This window comes from Nuphar pumila, chromosome 7, assembly GCF_984573655.1.
Source record: "Nuphar pumila chromosome 7, dmNupPumi1.hap1.1, whole genome shotgun sequence".
Classification (NCBI taxonomy): domain Eukaryota; kingdom Viridiplantae; phylum Streptophyta; class Magnoliopsida; order Nymphaeales; family Nymphaeaceae; genus Nuphar; species Nuphar pumila.
The window spans coordinates 16,407,526-16,432,042 of NC_143255.1; the positions used below are offsets into that span (position 1 = coordinate 16,407,526).

Consider the following 24,517-nt stretch of genomic DNA (forward strand, 5'->3'; position numbering starts at 1 on the left):
GAAGCGTGGTACAATTGTGAAGCCATTATGCATGAAAAATGAAAAGGAAACACTTAGAAAGCAATATGAAGTGCGGGTGAAAGCAGCAAGTTTGTTATAGAAATGCTATTATTTCCTAATATAAAAAAATCTAGAAAGTGAGTGTGACAATAAGGAAGTGAGTGGAACGTACCCTGTTGGGTCAAGTTCTGAGAGCCAATTGGGTTCCCAAAGCTAACCAGGTGCAAATGAATCAAGTTTTATGCAGGCCTCTAGCTTGTGTCTGATGCATTTTTTTCTAAAAAAGATAATATATATATATATATATATAAACTGAATTATGTAAACCAACAAAATATGTAAACTAGTATAAACCGAGATTTTCATCAGTTTTCTTTTTTTGTAAATCTAACCTTGCAGATGCATTCTGCGTGGTCCATTTGCTTGGAATTGACTATTGGATCATTGAAATCGAATAAAAAAATGTGATTTTTGCATGTTTTAATATTTATAAAAAATCTAATCTCCCTTGATTTTGAAGTCTTGAAAGATTCTTCTTATATATCTTAATCGGATGATCTAAGAGTTTGATTCTATAAAACCAAGCATCTAGACTACATCCGTGAGGTGAAATTTTAGAAGAAAATAAAAAAGAACTTAATGAAAATATCGGTGCATATCAGTTTACATATTATTCTGATTTACATATTTCAGTTATATATATATATATATATATATATAAAACATGTTTTCCCATTTGAATAGTTCCTTAACTAAATGGTCACTACTTGTTCTTTTGTTTTTAATATGGGACTAATAGAGAAAGAGAGTTTTATTACAATTTGATCGTTACCTAATAAAATGGTAAGTATTTAGTTATTGAGCATATTATAAAGATGACATGTAAGTGGCACTTTTAAGTGATTATATAAAAAGAAGTGGCACTTTTGTAATTTTTAAAATATGGGTTCGTCAAAGAATAAATTCCGGTTCATTGACGTCCATGTATTAACGCGTTAATAAATCAACTTCTGTTTTTAACCCTCTTGCTCCTCTCGCATTTCTGGCCGCATTTCCGTTACGCCACTTTCTGCTTCTTTTGGAACTTTCTGCTTAATTCCCGCCCAATAAAAATCCGAAGAAGACGAAGGCGGCGATATCCTAAATTCTTCTTCTTCTTCTCTGTCTGTGAGGGTTCTGTGTTTGGAGTGAGTAAGGAAGGATGAGGCTCCTGAAGGTAGCGACGTGCAGCCTGAACCAGTGGGCGATGGACTTCGACCTGAACCTGCGAAACGTGAAGGAGTCGATCGCTAGGGCGAAGGAGATGGGTGCGAGGGTCAGGGTCGGCCCCGAGCTCGAGATCACCGGCTACGGTTGCGAGGATCATTTCTTGGAGCCTGATACCCACGCCCACGCGTAAAATTCACCCTCTGTGATTTTCCTTTTTTTTCACTTAATTAGTCGACTTTTAGTTCATCGGAAGCCGTCTTAGAATCCTGATCCGAAGTTCGCTTTGTTTCGTTTTGTTGTGGCATGAAGAAGTAAATTCTTCGATTGCGAGTTCATTTCCTTTTGTTTTTTACTTTCTCTTTTTTTTTGACGAATTCGATTCTTTAGCCCTTTGTCAGGTGGATTCAATTCTTTTGCAGTTCGATTTGTCTTCTAATCGATCGTTCGTTCGTTCTTCTTCGTTTAGAATCGTCGGTGTGTGTTTTCTTAGAGTGAGTTTTTTGCAGTTCGATTTGTCTTCTAATCGATCGTTCGTTCTTCGTTTAGAATCGTCGGTGTGTGTTTTCTTAGAGTGAGTTTCGTCTTGGAAGGAATGGAAGTTCTTTGTTTTTGTTGCATGAGATGATTTTTTTTCCTTTTCGATTTGTTGGGAATTGTTTGTGGTTTTTATGTTGTAGTGAATTGGTTTAGTTTGGTCGAGGACTCAATTTGCTGATTCACGTCGAAGGAGGATTTTTGTAATTTCGGTTTAGTTTGATGAGGTTTGCAGTTGTCCATTCCGGTGCTTCTGTTCTATCTTTGAATCAATTCGGATTGAGGATGTAAACTTTTGCTATCTGTGCTCGAATCGGGAGCCTCTTTTAATTTCGGATTGGTTTGTGGATTTTTGCATGTTACATAATCGGTATGGTTTGGAAATCGTTGAATACGTTGTTTTTACAAAGTATAAGTTCCTTCCTTTCCTTTTCTGTTCTTTGTGATCGTTGAGCTTTATGTTCTGCTCTTTTTGTTTTTCCATGTTGGGTTTACTTTTTCTCTCTTTAGATTCCTTTCGTTATTTCTTTTTTCAAGTTAGGAAATAGCTCTAGAAAAGGGTTGAAAAGATGTCTTCAGACAAAGTAGGATTCCTTAATTTTGTTTGGTTTGCTGAACTTTCTATTACTGCTTGATTTATTTTTTTGAAATCGGGCAACTGATACAAATTTATTATCACGTTCATTTGGAATTGATAATTTGAAAAAAGACAATTTTCTTTTCCAGTTATTTTTTCTTTTTAATTTGATTTATGCATGCTAGGGGTTTAATTTCGTTTGTTAAAGAAATTAAATTCATATGTTAAATGGAGTAGAATTTCAGAATTTCAGTTGGATTTTACACGGTTTTGTTCTTTTTTGAAGTTTCTGCTTATGTGTGAAGGAATTCATGTAATCCTTTTGGGACTAATTCATGATCTGAACCTAAATTCTTTTAATTTCACATAAAGTTAATTGACATTTGTTTTTACTTGCTTATATTAGATGAACTGCATGCGCATTTGCGTTTTGTCATTCACTATCCACAGTAACAATTCAGTATTAGGCTAAAGAACTTTGGTCTTTGTTCGTTGCCATTTCCAATTTCATAATGTTGCTTCTGGATTGCAATCTTTCTTATTAAGTTAGATATTATTTTTGGTGTTTTCGTTTATAAAAAGTGAACTGATGATGAATGTAGGTGGGATTGTTTGGCAGATCTTCTGTCAGGAGAATGGACGGAAGGCATTTTATGTAGTATCGGCATGCCAGTTAGAGAAGGAAGCACCCTTTACAACTGCCAAATATTCTGTTTAGACCGGAAGATCCTTTTGATTCGACCAAAGATGTGCCTTGCTGGTGATGGAAATTACAGGGAACCAAGATGGTTTTCAGCATGGAAGCATAGAGGCCAGTTGATTGATTTTCAACTCCCGCACAATGTCTATGAGATTACTTCACAAAAAACAGTTCCCTTTGGTTATGGGTATCTGACATTCTCAGACACGTAAGCCTCTTGTCTTCAGCACTTTAAACTTTCAGACACAGAGAAATCTGTATGCTTTTTAATCTGCTTGTTAATGTATTTCTGTATCGCATGTATGATTAGTTCCGGTAAAGTTTGGTTTTGTTGTAGTTTGCTTCCTGCTTCTACTTAGTACAAAAATCTGCAACATTGACAAGGGCCACCATGTCAATTTTTCATTTTAAATTTTTGCATCTGGCAAACTTAGCAACCCCCTATCTGAAGCAATCACTGTTTGTCTCATGGCATTGGTTATACAGAGAATCTCCTGCAGAGTCACACATCCACTTTTTTAGATTATTTCATACAATGGCCGGAAGTTTTAGATTTCAACTTTGCAACTCAATAATGTTTCACATGTAATGGTTTTTGCCTTTATGCTCTGTTTGGATGCCATATTTGAGATGGAGATGGGAGGGAAATAGGGATTCATTGTATCCTCTATTCCCCCATTTTTTTTGGTAACCCAGATTTGTGAGATGGGAGTGAAGAGGAGGGTGGAGATGGTCTCCCATATCCCCATTTCAACTACATCCTAAAAAAGATGTAGTTGACAACTCAACTCTCATCATCCATTTTCCTCTCCACTCCCATCAGCTCTCTTATCTCCCCTCCAACGCCAGCTCCCAAAGAGAGCCTTAATTGATTTGGCTGATTCATGAAGGTCACAGTCCTCTCAGTAGACTCAGTCTTCTTTTTAGGATTTTTTCTGTACATTGCCATAAGCAATGAATGATGAAATATACATATGTCAAAAGGCGTGAATATATCCAGTGAGTTAATTATTTTGAGTTTTTGAAGCAAAGAACTGTGTATATTCTTGCTTTTGACAAGCATGAGTCCTTAACTTCCACACTAGTAAGTCATTCTGATTTGTCTTTTCTCATCAGAGTGGTTGCTGCTGAAACATGTGAGGAACTTTTTACTCCAGATGCACCCCGAATTGAGCTTGCGTTGAATGGTGTTGAAGTCTTTGTTAATGCAAGTGGTAGTCATCACCAATTGAGAAAGCTAAACATCCGAATGGACCGGATCAAGAATGCTACATTTGTATGTGGCGGTGTTTATATATATAGCAATCATAAAGGGTGTGATGGTGGCCGGCTTTACTATGGTTTGACATTTATTCTTTTTTCCTTTTTGCTTTTCTAGATTTGTGTGTTGGCATTTGTTGCATTCTGTGAATTGTGTTCAATGCTGAATGTCTCCATTTTCTATAATCTTTACACTTACCCTGAGCATTCAGGCTCGTATGCATTCTTCAATATGATGATTTTGGTGTTTCCCTGAGGCAGATGGATGTTCTTGTGTTGCTGTGAATGGAGATGTTGTTGCCCAAGGTTCCCAGTTTTCACTTAAGGATGTAGAGGTTTTATTTGCACAAGTTGATTTGGATGCTGTGAGCTTTCCTCTCTCATTTATATTATTGCTGTTGCTCTTTTCACTTTCTTCTGTTCATAGTGAAAAATATGTGTGTTGTTCCTTCCCTTGAAGCCTTTTTTTTTTTATCGTATTTCGAGTTGTTCCCAGTTCAAGGCACTGGAAGCAAATTTTTTTTTTTAAGAAGAAAGGAATATATCTGTTAATTAAAGATCAGAATATAATCAATCTTAAGGGGTAGATGGCGAGGTATCACCCAGTCTCAGTCCTCTAATTGTTCGAACAATAGAAAAGGTAGGCCTGTTAAGATGTATTGATATAAATTCACTTATATATATATATATATATATATATATATTTGACTGTTTCTCATTGTAATAGGTTTTGCCCATGTAGGGACATTTTAGTCTTTTTACATGTATGTAATAGGTACTGCCTATTAGGGGCAGTTTTGTCTTTGTGTATATTTTTTCATTTTATTTTTTATTCTGTCTTTTCCCTCTTGCATGAGGGTATATTGGACTTTATCCAATATAGTCGTTGGGAGTGTTGGGACCTCCCCAACTGCTATAATTATAGCTGTTGGGAGCATCCCAACTACTCTTTTGAGTCTTGTATAGCCTATATAAAGGGGGTTAAATCCCCTCTTGTATTAATGCTTTTTCTTAAGCATTTTCTCATAATAATGATCATATTATTTTTAAGTGTGTGTTCTTGTATTTGCTATTGTGAACTTTTATATTTGCTATTGATTAGCTTGCGTATTGTCCCTTTGTGGACTTGTGTTTGAGCACTCTCTTTTGACTCTTGTATGCCCTTGGTGGCTCTTTTTGTATTTCTCTTTCTTTCATTACATGGTATCAGAGCCATAGGCTCTTGGGATCGCGTGATACTTCTCCAAAGTTCGTGGTTGTGGCAAAGAAGGGATCTTCCTCAAGCATTTGTTCGTGATACTTCATTTCTCTCCTCCACACTTGTTCGTGATAGTTCATTTCTTCTCTCCAAAGATAGGCAAAAAAGAACTCATGACGGTGGTCACATTCAAGCTAAATGACTCAAATTACCTAATGTGGGCCGCTGCTATGGAGAACCATCTTAAAGGCAAAAAACTATAGGGGTACGAAAGTGTCACTACATGTGAGCCACATCTCATACTCACCAAAAAAGATGGAGATCAAATCAAAGCCCTTGATGATGAAGAAAGAGAAAAAATTCTTAAAAAACATCATATTAAGGTGGAGGATTAGGAAGTCGAGAACGCTCAAATCCTATCTTGGTTCCTAAATAGCATGAAATTTAAGATAGCCACCAACATTGTGAAGTTTAAAAAAGCTTGTGATGCATGGATCTTTCTAAAAAACATGTTCATGCAAAAAGACTTGGCACGACAATATTTCCTTCAAGAGAAGGTTCAAACTATAAAACAAGGAGATAAGAGTGTGAGAGATTACTATGAAACTCTCTCTCCTCTTTGAGATGAGTTGGCCTTGCTTGAGCCTAAATGGGAAGGCACGTGCATTGAAATGAGGCGAAAGTAATTGGAAAAGGAACAACTCTTTATGTTCTTATTCAGGTTGAGACCCAAGTTTGAGCAAATTAGGTCCTCAATTTTGCATAGGATTACTACTATCTCACTTAACGAGGCCCTTGTCGAGGTATACCAAGCTGAAACTTGACTTGGCATGAACAAAGGAAGTGAGGAAGTCCTTGTCGTGTCAAGACCCAACAACTATGTCAAAACATATAGACTTCATTTTGGGAGGAATAACAATGGTAGAGTGAGGAGAATAATATGCCATTTTGTAATGAACCAGGACATATCAAACCAGAATGTCTCAAGCTTAAGAAGAAGGTGGCAACTGTTAAAGAATCATCCAAAAATGGTGAAGAAGCAAACAAGAAAGGAGGAGACCTTAAGGATACCATCAACCAATTAACGGAAGCACTTCAACAATTCCTTAAGACATCTTCAACTTACTTTTAGTGTCACCGTCTCCACATCCTCTCCTCCCGATACGTTTTCGATACTTGATTTCGGTGCCTCCTCTAGAATCTCTCTTATCTGAATGCACTAAACCCTTTTATAGTTCATATTGTTTCTATCGATGGAACTAATTTGAAAATCAAAAGCATTGGAACCTTTAAAAATATTTCCAACAGATTTCTTCATGTCATCTTTGTCTCCAACAGATTTCTTCATGGATACGCCGTTGAGTTTGTGAAATCAGGTCACTGATGTGAGAATGCAACCCCCGCATTTCTGTCAATCCATCATCGTTGCGCCTTTGTAGTTGAAATTCCCTGAGCTTCACTTTTTAAGTGTTCATGAGGCGAAAACTATATTCTCTATGCTCCTTCAATCATCCTTTCATCTTACTTTTGAGAAATCTGAACTTAACCATCAGTCTAAATCCCACCTATTTGCCTTCAGATGGCTGGTTCCACTAATGCAAGATTACGTCCCTTAAATCCCTCAATCCACAGACACAAACTTCAAAATGATACTTGTTCTGACCTTTGACCCAGTACTCCATTGCAGCATGATCCCTCCATGGTCCAGATGTCAGCATTTAAGGATTTTGTCCATTGAGTTTTAAAAGGCACCATGTGGAGCAACTACATAGGAAGGAGTGTTGGATTCTTCCCTATTGTGTGGATGTTTTTGCGGGTGTCAGAAATTGATGATCAAATAATGAAATGATCCAGTCATGATGTCCGAGTTTCTAGTTTGTTCTGTTGATTTGTCGATGGTCCATCCAGAATAACTTATAAATGGGTTTAGTTCATCATTACTTTATTAATTGAAGAAGTGAATTTGTGGGTGCATGCCCACCAAAACTTGAAGGGAAGTTTACTAATTTGCACCTGTAACTCTCCATCTGAAAAAACTTTATTCTATGCTTATAATTCTTTAAGGGATGCAATCCAAAATGTTGCCTTGGTTTAGTAGAAACCTTGGTTAGTACATGTGATATTCATGTGTATATTCCAGGCCAAAACATTTTGGCATGGATTTCCTTCTGTGATTGTTCTGTTATTTATTATCCTTAATATTTTCTCGACAGTCTAACAACTCATTTCTTGATCTGTCTTAATAATCAGGTAGTTAGCTATCGAGGAGCAATCAGTAGTTTGCGAGATCAAGCAAGTTACAAGCCTAAGGTTCCTTCTGTGGCAGTTCATTATAAACTCTGCCAAACTTTCAATTTCCAAGAATTTCCTTCGCTGCCAATTGAGGTGAGCTATTTCTTGGTCACAAATAGCTTTTCACTTATGAATGCACTTCTCTAGGTTAATTTTACATTTATAGATATAGTAAAGAGTAATAAACCAAGCCTAGTTTATGTATATGGATAGATGTGCTGGCAACCTATGCTTGGTTCCAAACCAAGCTCTGAATGAAAACTTGTTTAGGCATGCATTCATTAAAATAGGAAAGTATGGTTACACTAAAGTCGTGCCCAGATTCTTTCTTGCCATCTCTGCTTCTCTGCTATATACCATTGTTCTCTCTTTTGCTTCATGATGATACTATGTCACATGGGTGCGGGGGTGCGGCAAAAATATAGAAAATTATATATATATATATATATATATATATATATATATATATATATATATATATATATATATATATAAAGTTGGACATAAATGACCCTGGGTGCGTTGACTGCACACAGGGTCAGGTTGACCGCATTGGGTGCAGGTGCGGCACCTAGTTGGAGAATCCCTGTGACATATAGGACAAAAAAATTTTCTTGGCAATTTTTTTAAGTTCGAAAATTGGACCAAAATGACCCTGGGTGTGTTGACCGCACCCGGTGCTCGTGTCGACGCGGGTGCGGCACCCTGCTAGCCCCCTGTGACATAGTGATGATATGATTGTTCAAGATCTCTAATGATAATTGTCAGACTGAATAATTTAAAAGCTGTCTCAACTTTTTATTTTGAAAGGAAAAGTTACTATATAAGGAATCCATTATGCTACCTTATGGAAATTTGTGAACTTGAAGGGGGCGTTTGTTGCATCCCCACCCAAGCGAAACCATTTTCTCTTGAGAGGGAAACCCAGGAGGGAAGTGCTTTAGCATGAGAGGAAGCGTGAACTGGCTTTGATAGGAAAGATGTTTTTTTGCATTCATTATGTAGAACCTACGAAGATGTTTGTTTTACCCCTCTAGGGAAAGAGGCTTCCTTTCCTATGAAAAAGGGCCTCTTTCATAGCAAAGGGCATGAAAGAAACACCCCAAAGATAGTAAAAAGAAGAAAAAGATAGTACTTGTCAATTCTATGGTAAGTTTGTTTAATATGCTAACCAGGTGCATGGAAATAGTTAACAAACCTTACTGCAGCAATGACTACACCTCCTTTCTGTTTATTCTATTTTATTTTTTTGAAAATTCTTTTTCTGCCAGCAAAGGCTAACTTGTGTGTAGAATTATCAGCAAGTTGCCTTTTTTCTGCATTTCTATCCGAAGTTCTAAAGTTTTATGACCTTGCAGGTCAAGTACCACTTGCCAGAGGAGGAGATAGCTTTAGGGCCTAGCTGTTGGCTGTGGGACTACTTGAGAAGGAGTGGAGCTTCTGGATATTTGCTTCCACTTTCAGGCGGAGCAGATAGTTCTTCTGTAGCAGCTATTATTGGATGTATGTGCCAGCTGATCATGAAAGGTACACTGAATATTTGCATTTAACATCCTCATGTTTATCTAGACCATTCACCATTGTTATCTTTATATCCAGACTTCGTCATGCATTATATAGCAAGGGGACACGTTCTCTTGGATTAGTGCATTGGCTTATGCAACACAACTTAAAACTTATTAAGGGGGTGGGTACTTTTGCAATGTGCTAGTAGAATCTAGTGAGACCAATTTTTACATTTAGAACAAATCCCTCACTAAATGTGAATATCCTAGAAACTGGCTAAGATAAAAAAAAATGAGATGTTCAATTCTTTGGTTGAATTGCTTTGAGGGCTTGTGTACCAACTTTGAAAGTGAATCCCAACCTAGGTTAAAACGGGAGTGGGAGATGGTTCCCCAAGTCAGAAAATGTGGTAATCATTCTATTTTCCTTTTTTTTATGACATTAATTCTTTCTTGTGTCAGTTTTAGCCACTTCTACAATGACACTCTATCCTACTGTTTTTCATAGTTAAAATTTTCGTTGGGAGCAATCCATAGTTACCTTTCTCAGCTGGCAAACATTTATTATCCATATCTCTTATAGCTCAATGACTGCATATGCATGCAGCAATTGCGGACGGAGATGAACAAGTTAAAGCTGATGCTATACGTGTCGGTCAATACCATAATGGCGAGCTCCCTCATGACAGTAAAGAGTTCAGTAGGCGCATTTTTTATACCGTCTACATGGGAACAGAAAACAGGTAAGATTAGCACTTTTTAGCAATACACTGAAAATAGTGATATCATGATTTTATGTCATCTTCTAAAATGTTTGGTAATGTGATCTGTGTTAGATCTGTATAAAAATATAGTTATATATATTCATGGGGAAATGAAAACCTCCCCAATGGAAAACCCTCCCAAACCTCCCCAATGGACGTTTTATTGGATTTTTGGTGTTTTTTTCAAAATTCTGGCCGTGCAAATGTGATCTATATGCTTGTTTTTATCGGAATCAGTTCTTGGAGCATTTGATTCTGATGCATGGATAGGTTTTTATAAGTTTCAAAATCAATGGCGTACAATTTTCATAAACTTTTGAGGCTCCGAATACCATTTTTTCTATCTAAAATTCATGATCCAAGTGTTGATTTATAGTAAATCAATCATGCTGAACACATTTGTACGGTCAGAATTTTGAAAAAAAATACCAAAAATTTTCCATTGGGGAGGTTTTCATTCCCCTATATTCATGTGTGTGTGTATATATATAGGGACATTTTGGTATTTTCCCTTTTGTAATAGGGTCATCCTAGTAGGGGCTGTTTTGTACTTTTGTTTTTTGTTTTTTGTTTTTTAGGACGACTATTAGACCCGCTTTACTATATGGTACGGAATGTTGGGCTGCCAAGAGACATCATATTCAAAAAATGAGTGTAGCTGAGATGCGGATGCTTAGATGGATGTGTGGAAATACAATAAAAGATAAGATTCAGAACGAGGAGATACGTAAGAAGGTAGGTATTGCACCCATTGAAAATAAGATGCGAGAGAATCGTTTACGGTGGTTTGGACATATTCGGCGAAGGCTTAATGATGCTCCAGTTAGAAGGTTGGAGAAATGGGAAAATATATTAGTTAAAAGAGGTCGGGGTAGGCCTAGGAAGACTTGGATGGAGATGATAGGAAAGGATATGAATGCTTTGAACCTCACCGAGGACATGGCATTGGATATAAATGATTGGAGGAAAAGGATTCATGTGGAAGACTCAAAATGAATTTCTTTTTTGGTTCATATCGCTGACCCCAATTGTTTTGGGATGAAGGCGTAGTTGTTGTTGTTGTTTTTTGTTTTTTATATTTTGTAATTCATATGATTGTTGGAGCAGCCAAACTAGTCGTTGGGGGCTAGCCCAACGACTAGTTGGGCTGCCCCCTTTGTCTCTCTTTTGTGCTTATATATAGGGGACTTCCCCTTGTAATCTTAATGCTTTTCTAAGCATTTGTTAAGTGAATAAATATATTTTTTTATATTGGTCTCTTGTTTGGCTCTTTGAAGCCTTTGTATGCACTTTTGTGCTTTTGTATTGGCTTTGCATTTGTGTTGTCCCTTAGTGGACTTGTATTTGTGCTTAAGCATATTGTATTTTGCATTTCTGCTTGTTTCAGTATAAGAGCTTCTTGGGTACTTTGACCTCGGAACATGGTGATCAATCATCCTCGTCATGGAGCATGAAGCAAAGAGTGAACTCTCCTTTAAGCTCAATAGAACTAACTATATGATGTGGTCAGTTGTAATGGAGAACCACCTCAAAGAGGAAAAACTTTAGGAGTACGTGATGGGCACTACTCTCGAGCCTCTACTGAAGCTCACAAAACTTGAAGGAGGCATAGAAAAGGCTCTTGAAAGAGAAGATCGAACCAAAGCTATTTATGAACATCAAATGAAGATAGAAGATTGAGAAAACAACCATGCTAAAATCTTAGCATGGTTCATGAATAATGTGGATATTAAGACTTGTGCTAACATTGCCAAGTTTAGAAAGGCAAATGAGGCATGGTTCTTTATGAAGGGTATGTATACCCAAAACCCCAAAAGGACCAAGACAATATTTCTTGCAATTGAAGATTAGAAGTACTAAACAAAAGGTCATGAATGTTTAGGACTATTTTAGTGCCTTGTCCTAGGGGTGGGCATCGAGCCAGCCTGGCCTGACCTGGGCCCATTTAGAGCTTGGCCCACCGGGCTTTAAGTGTGGCCCAGAACAAAGATTGATCGATTCTTAATGGGCTCGGGTTTGAAGAGCAACCCATGGCCCGGCCCAATGGGCCAATGTGAAGCGGGTTGGGTCCAGCCCGACCCGACCCAAATCCATTTGTAAATAGTAATAATTAATAAGTTTTCAACTTTCCATGTATCCAATTAATTATCTTTCTAGTTTTCATAAAATTAATATAACTAATTAGGTAAATAGTAGTTACCAAGGTACTATGAAAATAGTTAATTTTTATATTATTAAAAAAATAATAAATAACTCAAGCCCATCATGCCTGCTCAGTTGCCCGTTGGCCGGCCCAGGCCCAGCCCACGCATATAGCAGGTCGAGTTTTGGTCCGGGCCTAAAATCTTGGCCTAAACCCGACCCATGGTCGGCCGGGTTGGCTTGGCCCATCAGGCGGCCCGACCCGTTGCCCACCCCTACTTTGTCCTCTCTATGGGATAAGTTGGCACTCCTTGAACCTAAATGGAAAGTCTCCATTGTTAAAATATAGTGTATATATTTTTATACATAACTGATATACGTATATTTATACAATATACATATATCAGGGGTATTTTGGTCATTTAATGACATATAATATAGTACAGTCCAATAGGGACTGTAGAGACTTTTTTGTTTTTTTATTTTCTGTTTTTTGTATGTCAGTCAATATGACTGTTGGACTGCCTCCTTTTCATTATACGTGAGGCTCTATACCACTCTATGTAATACAAGCTTTTCTAAGCTTATTGGCCGTTATATAAAAATTAGTTTTTTTACATTGTGCTTGTGTGGAAGTTGTGCCATTGTGTTATCATGGAATTTGTGTTTTTGTATATCTCTTTTATGAGATTGTTATCGGTCCATTAGAGATCATATTGTATTTGTGCACTTGTTTTGCCCTTTGTTGGCATTCTGATTGTGCACATCTTGTTTCATTACATGGTATCAGAGCTTATGGCTCTTGAAGTGTTGAAAATTATCTTGGGATTGCTCTCTTTGTGGTGGTGATCTTCAATCTTTAGTCTTCAAACGCAAACCTTCTTCGTTATGGGAGAAAGAGATTTCGCCTCCATCACCCCCTACAAGCTTAACGAAAGCAACTATTTTATATGGGCTATCGTAATGAAAAATCAATCAAAGGTAAATAGCTTTGGGGGTTTGTTAGTAGAGCTACTAATAAACCTCAACTTAAATTAACAAGAAGAAAAGGAGATCAAGTCAAAGCTCTATCCGAAGGACAAAAAGAGAAAGCTTTGCAAGAATACCAAAACAAGTTGGAGGATCGAGAAGCTAGCAATGCTCAAATACTTTCATGGTTCATGAATACCATGGAGTTCAAGATCACCACTAACATCATCAAATTTAAAAGGACATGTGATGCATGGATCTTCTTAAAGAGCACATTCATTCAAAAAGATATGTCTAGGTTATATTATCTTCAAGGCAATGTGCATAATACCAAACAAAGAGATAAAAGTGTAAGAGACCTTTATGGTACATAATACCAAACATTCATTTGGGATGAACTAGTTATGTTAGAAGCAAAATGAGAAGATTTGGCTATTGAGATGAGAAAATTACAACTTGAAAGAGAAAACCTTTTCTCTTTTCTATATGGTCTCCGATCAGAATTTGAGCAAGTTAGGTCTTCCTTGTTTCATAGGACTTCGACTTCTTCTATAAGTGAGGCTCTTATTCAAATTTGTCAAGAAGAAACAAGACTTAGAATGCACAAGTCTAATGACGAGGTTCTTACCGTATCAAGACCCGGAAATTTTGTAAAAACTTATAAATCACCTCACTTTGAAAGAAAATTCAATGGAGGACATAATGGGGGAGGATACAAAGGAGGACACAAGGGTAAAATTACTTGTTATCATTATAACATGAACTCTTCTAACAGGGCACTGCACCCACAACCATGCAGGTGTGACACTTGGGCACGACTTCCTTTATGTCAGGTGAAGTCAACCACATTGAGGTCCATTTTTATCCAAAAGTAGGTTCAATTAAACCTAATCAAGTCTAGTTTTATATATATACATAAATGCACAAACATGCACATAGTTTTAACTTAAAACTGTTAAAAATTATATTTATATATATACCCTCCCCGCACCCTCGCACCCAAGTTTTTTTAAAGTGTTGCATCGCCTCACCTGTATCCGCACCCACACCTATGTGACATAGAAAATAACAAAAACAAAAAAAATACAAGAAAAGAAAAAGGATTGATGTGCCCCTAATCGGCACAACCTATTAAAAAAGACAAAAATACCCCTAGAGGGTATTACCTATTACATCATTAGAAATATATATGTACAATATGAAACTATATATATATATATATATACAACTTAATACTCCCCCTCAAACTCACGATGTGATATACCGGAAGTTTGAAAATACAAAAGGAATCAATAGGAAGGATCCAAGTCTTCAATGATAATCTTCACCAAATGCCTGCATCGACTATCTTCATCTTCATGATGCATCAAAAATGAAATTTCTTTCTCAACCCATATCATCTTTAAGAAGCTGCAGAGAGAACAAAACAAAGGTTCCAACTACACAAAAGAAGATATCTTAACCAAATAGTTATAAAGTTTCAAAACAAGTATATATTTTGAACAAGAATAATACTCAAGTAGAATTTTCAAACAAAGCAGCAATAATTTTAAGATTTTAGAAACATTAGACAATCATTAAGAAAGATAAAAACAAAACAACAATAATTTTAAGATTTTAGAAACATTAGACAATCATTAAGAATGATGAGAGGAGCATACCTCAAAGATAAATTTTTATGAAATCAAATTTTAGACAATCATATACCAAAAATCAGCATATTTTTCAAGAAAACATAAATATTAATCATAAGAGAATTTGATCACTAAAAGACATAAATTATCAAGAAGAGATAAACAATCATGCATAAATAATATCTCAAAGTTTTAGAAAAGCACTTCAAATGAAATAACAAATCATCAACTATACTAAGCAAACACGACAACATGCATATAAAATATAACAATTCAAAAGATCCTTCAAGAAATGAGGAGTTAATTAAATTCATGCATACAACAATGTGAACAAGATAATCAATATTAAACACACACATATATATAACATGCAATTAAAGCATATTTATTGAACATAATAATGAATGAGAACAATCTCATAAATCACAACCCATTAGGATTCATTTACACAACCTATAATGGGTTTAAGCACAAAGGACCAAACAACAATCTTAATATATATATATATATATATATATATATATAGAGAGAGAGAGAGAGATATTATCGATGAAATGCACATAAGATGCATGATTTATCAATAAATATTTTTTCATACAATGAATTAAGCGATCTGCTTTTATTGAAACATAACTAACTCTTTAAGAGATAATATCTAGATAGTAACTACAAGTTGAGCAAGTTCATCTAATTTGATTTACAATAGTTATAGATGACATACTGATACTGATGGTCATATGGCTGCATGTCTTAATTGCATACTACTGTGCATATGGCTGCACGTCTTACCTTTTTGTGAGTGATAATTTTCCAATAAGAGGTCATTTCAAATGTATCGCTTCTTTTTTTTCAAGGTTACCATGGATGTAACAGATGGAAATCTCTTTCTCTCTCCATGTGCTGTGTCTGCTTTCCAAATGGCTAGCTTCCTAATTAAGGTGGATCATGAAATTTTTTTCTCATGATCTCCAGTGTTTATCTTGTGATTTGGATGAGACAAGAGCCCTCTGAGACTTAGTTGTTTCATCTATGCAGTTCTGAGGCTACTAGGCTGCGAGCAAAGGTCCTCTCTGATGAAATTGGCTCATATCATATTGATATGAAGATTGACATGGTTATATCCGCATTGATCTCCTTGTTTCACACACTTTCTGGGAGGAGGCCCTGTTATAAGGTACTAATCTGAATATTTTATATTTTTGAGTTCTTTTTTCTTTTTAGTTTTTGGGGTGTCCTCTTTACATGAAAAGTTCATTCTGTCTTACCTTTATGGGCTTATGGTGAGCGCTTGTTGATGAGTGTTGTAATTTGTTGACTGAGTCTATCATTTGACAGGAGATTCCAATTTCCTTTTTATTTTCTTCTCTTTATTAAAAATGATACTGATGTGAGCTAGAATAAGCTAAAAAAGAGATGTTTGTTAAAAAGATGGTTCTTGAAGTCTCTCTTTGAAACAGTTCAGAAACTTGGCAAAATGGTATATGTCCATTTATATGACATGGTTGCCTTGGATACCTTGCCTATACGTGTACTCCCTACTTTCTTCAACATCATCCAGACGAATAAATTTCAACTTCAACCTGTGCTAAAGACTGCCTTTTGTCAGCGATTTTTTGACCCAACTCAAGTTTTGGTACCATTTGAATCCAATTTTAGTAATGTCATGTTTCAATGAACTAAGGACATGCCTAAAGGACCTGAACTTGCAAAACTATGGTCCTGTTCACAACAGCTTCTCTAGAACTAGAACACCCTGTGTTTTCCTTACTGTACGCATCCAGTCACCAGTATCAATGTGTTGGTTACATCTTAATGAGGCAGTTTCTCAAGATATTTAGGATTTCCTTATAAATCTTGGGAAATGCTCAGGAAGTTTTTTCCATTTAAAAATGATAATAATAAACAATCCAGTGTAAGAAAAATAACTTAATTTTTAGAAAAGTTTTCAAAATATCATTTTTAGGTGTATAAAAGTTTGAAAAACAACTTGTGAAAACACCATGATAAACCGTGTTAATATCATGAAGCAATATATTTAAATTGGTGGTATTTTGAAAAGATCATGATAAATTGTTTTTCTATTATATAAGACCATGGTGTTTTGAACATATCGATGACATCTGTGTCTATGGGGTTGTCATAATTGAACACGGAGAAGCCAACAGAGAGGATATTTGGACCATAAACTAACTCATGTCTTCTGTTTTTTTTTTTAAAGAAAGAAAATTGTATATTAATAAGATGGAAGAATTACACCGTTACCAAAAATGATGAGGTATCACTCTCTTGTCTTAAGAAAGTAAGGAAGTAGGACAACCAAATACAAGAACAGCGACAGCTATGAAGCTAGAACCAAAGACTGCTTACAAAACTATTCTATTCTTCCCTGTCCAATTCAAGTCCATACCCGACCTTAAACCAGTGGTAAGCTGGAGCTCTTTCTTGACTACATGGATTTTAGTGGTTGCTAGAGTATTTCATGGGTCAATCAACCCCTTATCAGGCCATAACATTCTTTACTTCTTTCATGTCCATGTCTGTTTTCCTTTTCTGCATGTGTGCACATTAATGTGTTTCATTTAATGTGTTGTTTCTAGTCTAGTTGGGTCACAGCATTAACATAAGCCTTCTTTAAAGGTTGATGGTGGCTCAAACACGGAGAACCTGGCACTGCAAAATATTCAAGCTCGAGTAAGAATGGTCGTATCTTTTATGCTAGCGTCTCTCATGCCTTGGGTTCATAACAAATCTGGCTTTTATCTTGTGCTTGGGAGTTCAAATGTTGATGAAGCATTGCGAGGGTACCTAACCAAGGTGTGAATTTCTACTACCATTTGTTATACATCCCTAATATGCATTTGATGGGGCAGTTGTATTTTTCTTTATTAAGTCTCCATCGTTCTTTTTCCTTTATTGAGTCTCCATTGTTCCTGTCATTGAGTTTTTTGTGTGATATTTTTCATTTCCTGGTGCAGTATGATTGTAGCTCGGCTGATATTAATCCAATTGGGAGTATTAGTAAAGTGGATCTCCGTGCATTCCTTCGCTGGGCTTCTGTTAATCTTGGATATACATCTTTGGCAGAAGTCGAAGCAGCTCCTCCAACTGCAGAGTTGGAACCTATCCGTTCCAATTATTCCCAGGTCTTTCTCTTGACTGGTTATAAGATATTGTTACTATTACTATTTCCCCATGGCATTTCACTTAAGTACGAAAGGGTAATGCATTATTCGGAAAGCGTATAAAACTTCTGACATGATTAATTATTTGTGGTTTCATATTTCATGAACTGGGGGAGGGGACCTTTTCCTCAAGCCATTCCTTATTAATGTTTTTGTTATCATGTTTGAAGTGTCATACAAGTGTTAAGGGAAGCGTTGTGTGTGGACATTATTGTTAAATGACTGAAGTTTTTCTTAATTATGCTTGTGCTTATAATTTTGAATTTTACTCAAACATACTTTTGAAGATCTCAGTCAGCGAGGAAAAAAGACTTGTTATTTTGATTGTGTTTTGTGTTTGTATTGAGCTATCCTCTTCTGTGTATCAAATCATGTATACACCTACAGTACACCTTCTGACAGCTGCATAATACACACCTACCCATTTCCTTTTTGATGAATAATGCTGTGGGGTTACCCCAAAATTTCCGTTCATTGAAAAGGCATTTACACAGTATCCATGAGGAAAGAGTCACTAGCAGCCTGATGATCAGGTGGCTTATTTTTCCAATACATAAAATTCCCCACCACAATATCTACAGAGAATAAATAAAAAATCAACAAATCTGGTCCCTTAACAAAGACAGAAACATCCAAAATTTTGGATAGGCATGACAAAATACTAGATGAATTATTCCATTTGCCCTTCCAACTGTCTTTAAAACGCCATCAATTTCCTAATTGGAAATAATCTGCAACTTAGTAGATTGGATTTGATTTGGAACGTAAGAAAAAACTTTATTTCAGTCAAAATGAAATTGAACATAAACCCTTGAATAGAACCTACTGCTGTGTCTGAACTGCAAAAGCAAATCTTTTACCAGAAGACATCGCCCAACCAGCTAACTGCAAACGAGTACAATCGTACGGTGGAGCAATGTATTGATCAATAACTGGTTGTCCATTTAACCAGATTTTAACCGGAGTTAGTTCAATGGCCACTTGATTTTCAATATAATTTCCTTATAGGAAAACCAAATTTTCCTCAATGCTATCAATCTCCCAACCTGTGTCATCATGCACGACTTTATTCCAAATAAATCATAATATCCAAATTACAGTATTGAAGACAGCTTTGCAAGATTCCCAGTCATCCAGCTAGCTTGGAATTTCTTGGAAAACCACCACTTGATTTGGCAACCAATATTTGAGTTGAGAACCCGCTTGACTCCAAACTTGTTAACAGCATCCTTCCATGGATTTTAACAGCCACATTACACTTAAAAGCAGATGATCATGATTTTCTTCCGAGCTTGTACACAAGTAGCATCCATTTGCCGTAAATATACCTCTTCTCTGAAGTCTATCAAGAATTGGAAGCCTATTAGCAACTGCTATATAAAGATATAAACAAACCAAGATTCATGAGGTATCTGATCCTTAATCCAAATGAAACGTCTCCACTGTTCTTTAGAATACGATGCCTAATAAAATTCCAGCATGCCAATGTTGAAAAAAGTGTTTTGGAATCTGTATCAGAAAGGAAGACATGCATATCGTACTATATCATATTGTATCATAAGATATAGGAAAAAACACATTTACAAAATTACAAAAAAACAGAAAAACACTAAAAAATCAGGAAAAATAGAAAAAAATGCAATAGGAAAAAAAATTAAGCATTAAGATCAATTAAACATAGATGTGCATTAAGCCATTAACATCAAGTAAATTTCATTACATAAACATAAATGTTATGAAAGTTCATTACATAAACTTGTATAATAAAATTATAAAATACATCAGTCATTTTCATCGAATATTCATCGAATACCGGTGGATGATTGTTTCAAATATTTGGGATCTATCATTCAAAAGTATGGAGAAATTGATGGAGATGTAAATCATAGGATAAAGGTTGGGTGGATGAAATGAAAAAGTGCAACTGGAGTGTTGTGCGATCGTAGAATGCCATTGCGGTTGAAGGGAAAGTTTTATAGGACGACTATTAGGCCCGCTTTACTATATGGTAGGGAATGTTGGGCTGCCAAAAGACATCATATTCAAAAAATGAGTGTAGCTGAGATGCGTATGCTTAGATGGATGTGTGGAAATACAATAAAAGATAAGATTCAGAACGAGGAGATGCGTAAGAAGGTAGGCGTTGCACCCATTGAAAATAAGATGAGAGAGAATCGTTTACGGTGGCTTGGACATATTCGGCGAAGGCCTAATGATGCTCCAATTAGAAGGATGGTGAAATGGAAAAATATATTAGTTAAAAGAGGTCAGGGTAGGCCTAAGAAGACTTGGATGGAGATGATAAGAAAGGATATGAATGCTTTGAACCTCACCGAGAACATGGCATTGGATAGAAATGATCGGAGGAGAAGGATTCATGTGGAAGACCCAGAATGATTTTCTTTGTTGGTTCATATCGCCGACCCCAATTGTTTTGGGATGAAGGCATAGTTGTTGTTGTTGTTGTTTGTTGTATTCAGTGTTCTCCATCAGGGATGACATCTTTGTAATGAAATAGAAAGAGAGGTGCACACACAAATCCACTATGGGATGGTGCACATAAGCCACTAAGGGCTAGAACAAACACTCAAGAACTCACAAGCCACTAATGGGCATAACACAAAGACATAAAACATATAATTTTATTATATTAACAAATGCTCAAGAGAAGCATTCCCACAAAGGGGACAAGATGTCCTTTTAGGCTAAAGAGGGACTAAAGGGGGCCCATTATAGCTGTTGTGGAGGCCCCAACAGCTAGAAATATAGCTGTTGTGGAGCCCCAACAGGTATATGGCCTAAAGACCATAATGCCCTTACATAAAAAAGGAAAGACAAAAAAGGAAAAATAAAAGAAATAAAAAATATCAAATCTGCCCCTAATGGGCAGGACCTATTACACATGCAGAATTGCAAAAGAAACCCTAGTGGGTATTACTTATTACAAGAGAAGAAACACACACACACACACATATATATATATATATGTACTATATATATGTGAACAATAACATATACACATATTTAACAATCTTGTGATAACTGGGCAACATCTTGTGGTGGCTGTGCATCAAGTCATGCCCATTCCCTTCTATTTACTTCCAAACTAGTAAGAATCTCAGCCCGTACATTACTTAGAATGTTAGGTGAGTGATACATTCACATAAAGTAAGTTTGAATGCCTACAATGTGCAGCTTAAAATGATACAAGCCCCAGTGATGCCATCTCAAAGTAAAAATGTGAGAGAAAAGGATGAAGATGCAGTATGGTGGGCCTCACTATTCATTAGTTTCCACTGATGAAAAACTCATATATTTCATTTTTTACTATGTTAACAATGAAAGATATGAAGTAAAATTTATTAAAATTCCTTAAGATCTGTAATTACAATAATGTGCATAAGAAAAAAAGATATGTCTCTAGTGATTGCTTTCTCATGTTCGTCCTCAAAGAGCTGGAAGTAAATCTTCATCAGACAAAACTCAATTGCAGATGAAGGTGACAGTCTAACTGCATTAATGCCCTCAAATGGAGGGCTTACAAAAGAGAAAGTAGCAACTGAAGAGCCAGATAGCCTGAGGAAAGTGCAAGCTCTCACACATTCCTGCACTACTTATGGTACCTATAAGATGCATACATCAGATTTCTGTTTTAGCAACTATTTAGTTGTTTGTCTGATTTTTTCACACATGCCTGAGGAATTTATTTTCAATCAAATGTGCCCATGCTTGTGTTCAATATTGTATGCCCTTTATGTGATCAAACCTGGACTGAACATAAACTTGAGTGATGCCTTGACTCAGACAGGCGATTAATCTAACTGCATGGACACATTGACCTATCTGGTTCATTTGTTGACCTGTGCAAGCCGCAGATCAGTTACTTGCAAATGAATTTCAAAAGCATGGGTTTGCAAGCTATCAATATGCCTCATATTGGCCCCACTGGTATCAAACTTTATCTATATTGCCCTGTGAACATCCAATGATATTGTTTTGTGGTAGAGGGAAACACTTTTTGTATGCAGGATAGTTTTTATTTTATCATCTGTTTGTTCAAATGGTTTTCAACTAGAATGACATTTGTATTGTTGCAGATCAAGGATCAGCTGATCCCATAATTAGTAGATGGATTTACATTAAACTTGTCAATGCAGATCGCAACAAATACAAAGACATGATAACATGATAGTTGATGGAAATGAAATAATTTGCTTTTTCTATTTAAAAAACTAATTCGACAATAAGTAAGATTGAATAAAAAATGTGAGTTCATGGTCTAACGTTCTGCCTTTGTGGCACAGTTAGATGAAGTGGATATGGGCATGACATATGAGGAGTTATCATTCTATGGACGGCTTAGAAAGATTTTCCGATGTGGCCCTGTCTCAATGTTTCAGGTTACTCTCATAAACTCAGGTTATCACAGTTTATTATCTAGGTTGTGCAACAACCCTTCTTATGATGACATAGTTAAATAATATTATTTTTACTTATTATACTCAGATTGTTTGAGAGATGAAATTATCTTATTGTTTTTTCTTATTATGTGTGCACATGTAAGCACACACATGCATTTATGACATGGAATCGATCAACTGTAGCAAACATCAAGGGATCAAGTACTCCTGTGGACTAACTTGGTGTGGTATCCATTGCAGTGGATCTGTACCTGATGGAAAGGTGTTCATAGCATTATAATTTGGTTAATGTCTGTTATTTATAGCTTTATTTTTTATGTTTTAGAACCTTGTTCACACGTGGCATGGTAGGCTTACTCCTTCTGAGGTTGCGGCAAAGGTCAAGCACTTCTTTAAGTACTACTCAATGAATCGGCATAAGATGACTGTCCTAACGCCATCATATCATGCTGAGGTATTTTCATGATGTAGATCTTGACTGACTAATTATTCAATTGTCTATGCTTGCATTCTATGAAGTATATTCAGCTTAGATATAAGAGACTTGACTTATTTTTAAAATGTGGAAACTAATATCTTTTGGAATAGAAATTCTTATTCTTTTTTTTCCTTCAACCCTCCAATGTCTTTAACTCCATATGGTTTCATTTTGTTTATTTCATTCGACTTAAATTTTTTCAGGTTGTGCTCAAACATTTGCCTATTTTTTCTATTCTTGAATTTTTAAGTAAGGCTTTCACTAATCATGGAAAATTAAGAAAGACAACATTGTTTCCTGCAGAGTTATTCACCAGAAGACAATAGATTTGATCTTCGCCAGTTTTTATACAATACAAGGTGGCCTTATCAGTTCCGCAAGATTGATGAACTTGTACAGAAAGGTGCAGCTGGCAGCATCCCTGTGGTAAAACCTAAGGAGCCAACAGACTTGGAAGTTTCCATGGTCCATGCAACTGGAATGGGGGTTGCAGCAGCTGACGCTGGAAACCCGAGGACTGGCTTGTAATTTTAATAGTTTGGTAGGTATTTTGATATCTCTGCTTTTATGGGGGTAATAAGATGTAATTCATGCAACATGTTGTTGACCCTTATCTTTCTAATTCATATCATGGTAGTTGCATTTGGTCTTTCTCTGTTTCTTTCTCAAAAGATTTTGGTGTCTGAATATTTTCCCACGCATAGATTATTCTTTTCTTCTCTCTCTCTCTCTCTCTCTCTCTCTCTCTCTCTCTCTCTCTCTCTCTCAGCCTTCTCTTTGGACTTTGGTTGGAGCTGATATGACAACCTTATGCCAAGGATAGTGGTGGCTAAGGCACTTGTTTGGCTGGTATATTTAAAGATAGATGGATGCAAGTTAATCTTAGCAAATACAGCATCAGATGGTTGAAGGGCATCTTGATAGAAATGAGATTGTGAACATGCGCTTGAGTTCTAAGATTATCCTAGATTTTAGGTCTCTAGTCGGAGTCCAGCCCTGGAAAAGCCAATATCATTTATTTAGTTACTGTTTTCTTTGGTAAATGTTGTCTTTGTGTGGCTTTTGCTTTTTTATTGCCTAAATTTGCCACCGACTCACAGTTTGGTCAAGGTGTCTCGAGGTAACGAAAGATAGCAAATTTATTGCTTTTCTTTCAGTGAAATTGCATGATATACGCTTCTATTTTTTCAATCTTAGTTAATGATGATGCCGTATTTTTGCTGGATGATAAACGACCTTTGGCCCAATCTACTGTTTGTCGCTTATGTTTGATATTTGACAGTCAGACAGAGTGTGAACAAGAGCTATTGTTGTCATTTTCTCGATTGATCATTAAATGCCAATTTTCCTTTTCTCTTTTTGAAATGAGGGATGATCAGGCGCAATCTGATTGAATACTTCTAGTGTGCTGCTTAGAGATGTCAATGGATTGAATTTTAATCCAACTCTGTTTAGTAGGATTTGGTAAGCTAAATTGATATTCAATTATAATTGAATGCGGATATGGTTTTGATTTTTTTTCCTACCTAATTTGACAAATATCCAGATTTGATGGATATATGAATCTGATTATGTGTAAAAAAACTGGATATGGTATGAGCTTTTCACCATCCCAATTTGAATCCGAATTCGAGTACTTTTAGTCAACATTC

At 36.1% G+C, this 24,517-nt stretch overlaps 1 protein-coding gene across 1 annotated transcript; it reads left to right on the forward strand.

Annotated features, from left to right (window-relative positions):
- Window positions 1-1,026: 1,026 nt before the first annotated feature.
- On the forward strand, window positions 1,027-23,518 carry LOC149831290 (glutamine-dependent NAD(+) synthetase-like). Its single transcript, XM_090013800.1, has 13 exons — window positions 1,027-1,395; window positions 2,923-3,228; window positions 4,137-4,360; window positions 4,542-4,645; window positions 7,729-7,863; window positions 9,129-9,297; window positions 9,883-10,018; window positions 15,820-15,958; window positions 17,422-17,598; window positions 17,760-17,927; window positions 22,271-22,366; window positions 22,713-22,841; window positions 23,169-23,518. The coding sequence occupies exons 1-13, from the start codon at window positions 1,202-1,204 to the stop codon at window positions 23,391-23,393; spliced, it is 2,202 nt and encodes a 733-aa protein (XP_089869926.1). The 5' UTR covers window positions 1,027-1,201; the 3' UTR covers window positions 23,394-23,518.
- Window positions 23,519-24,517: the final 999 nt, after the last annotated feature.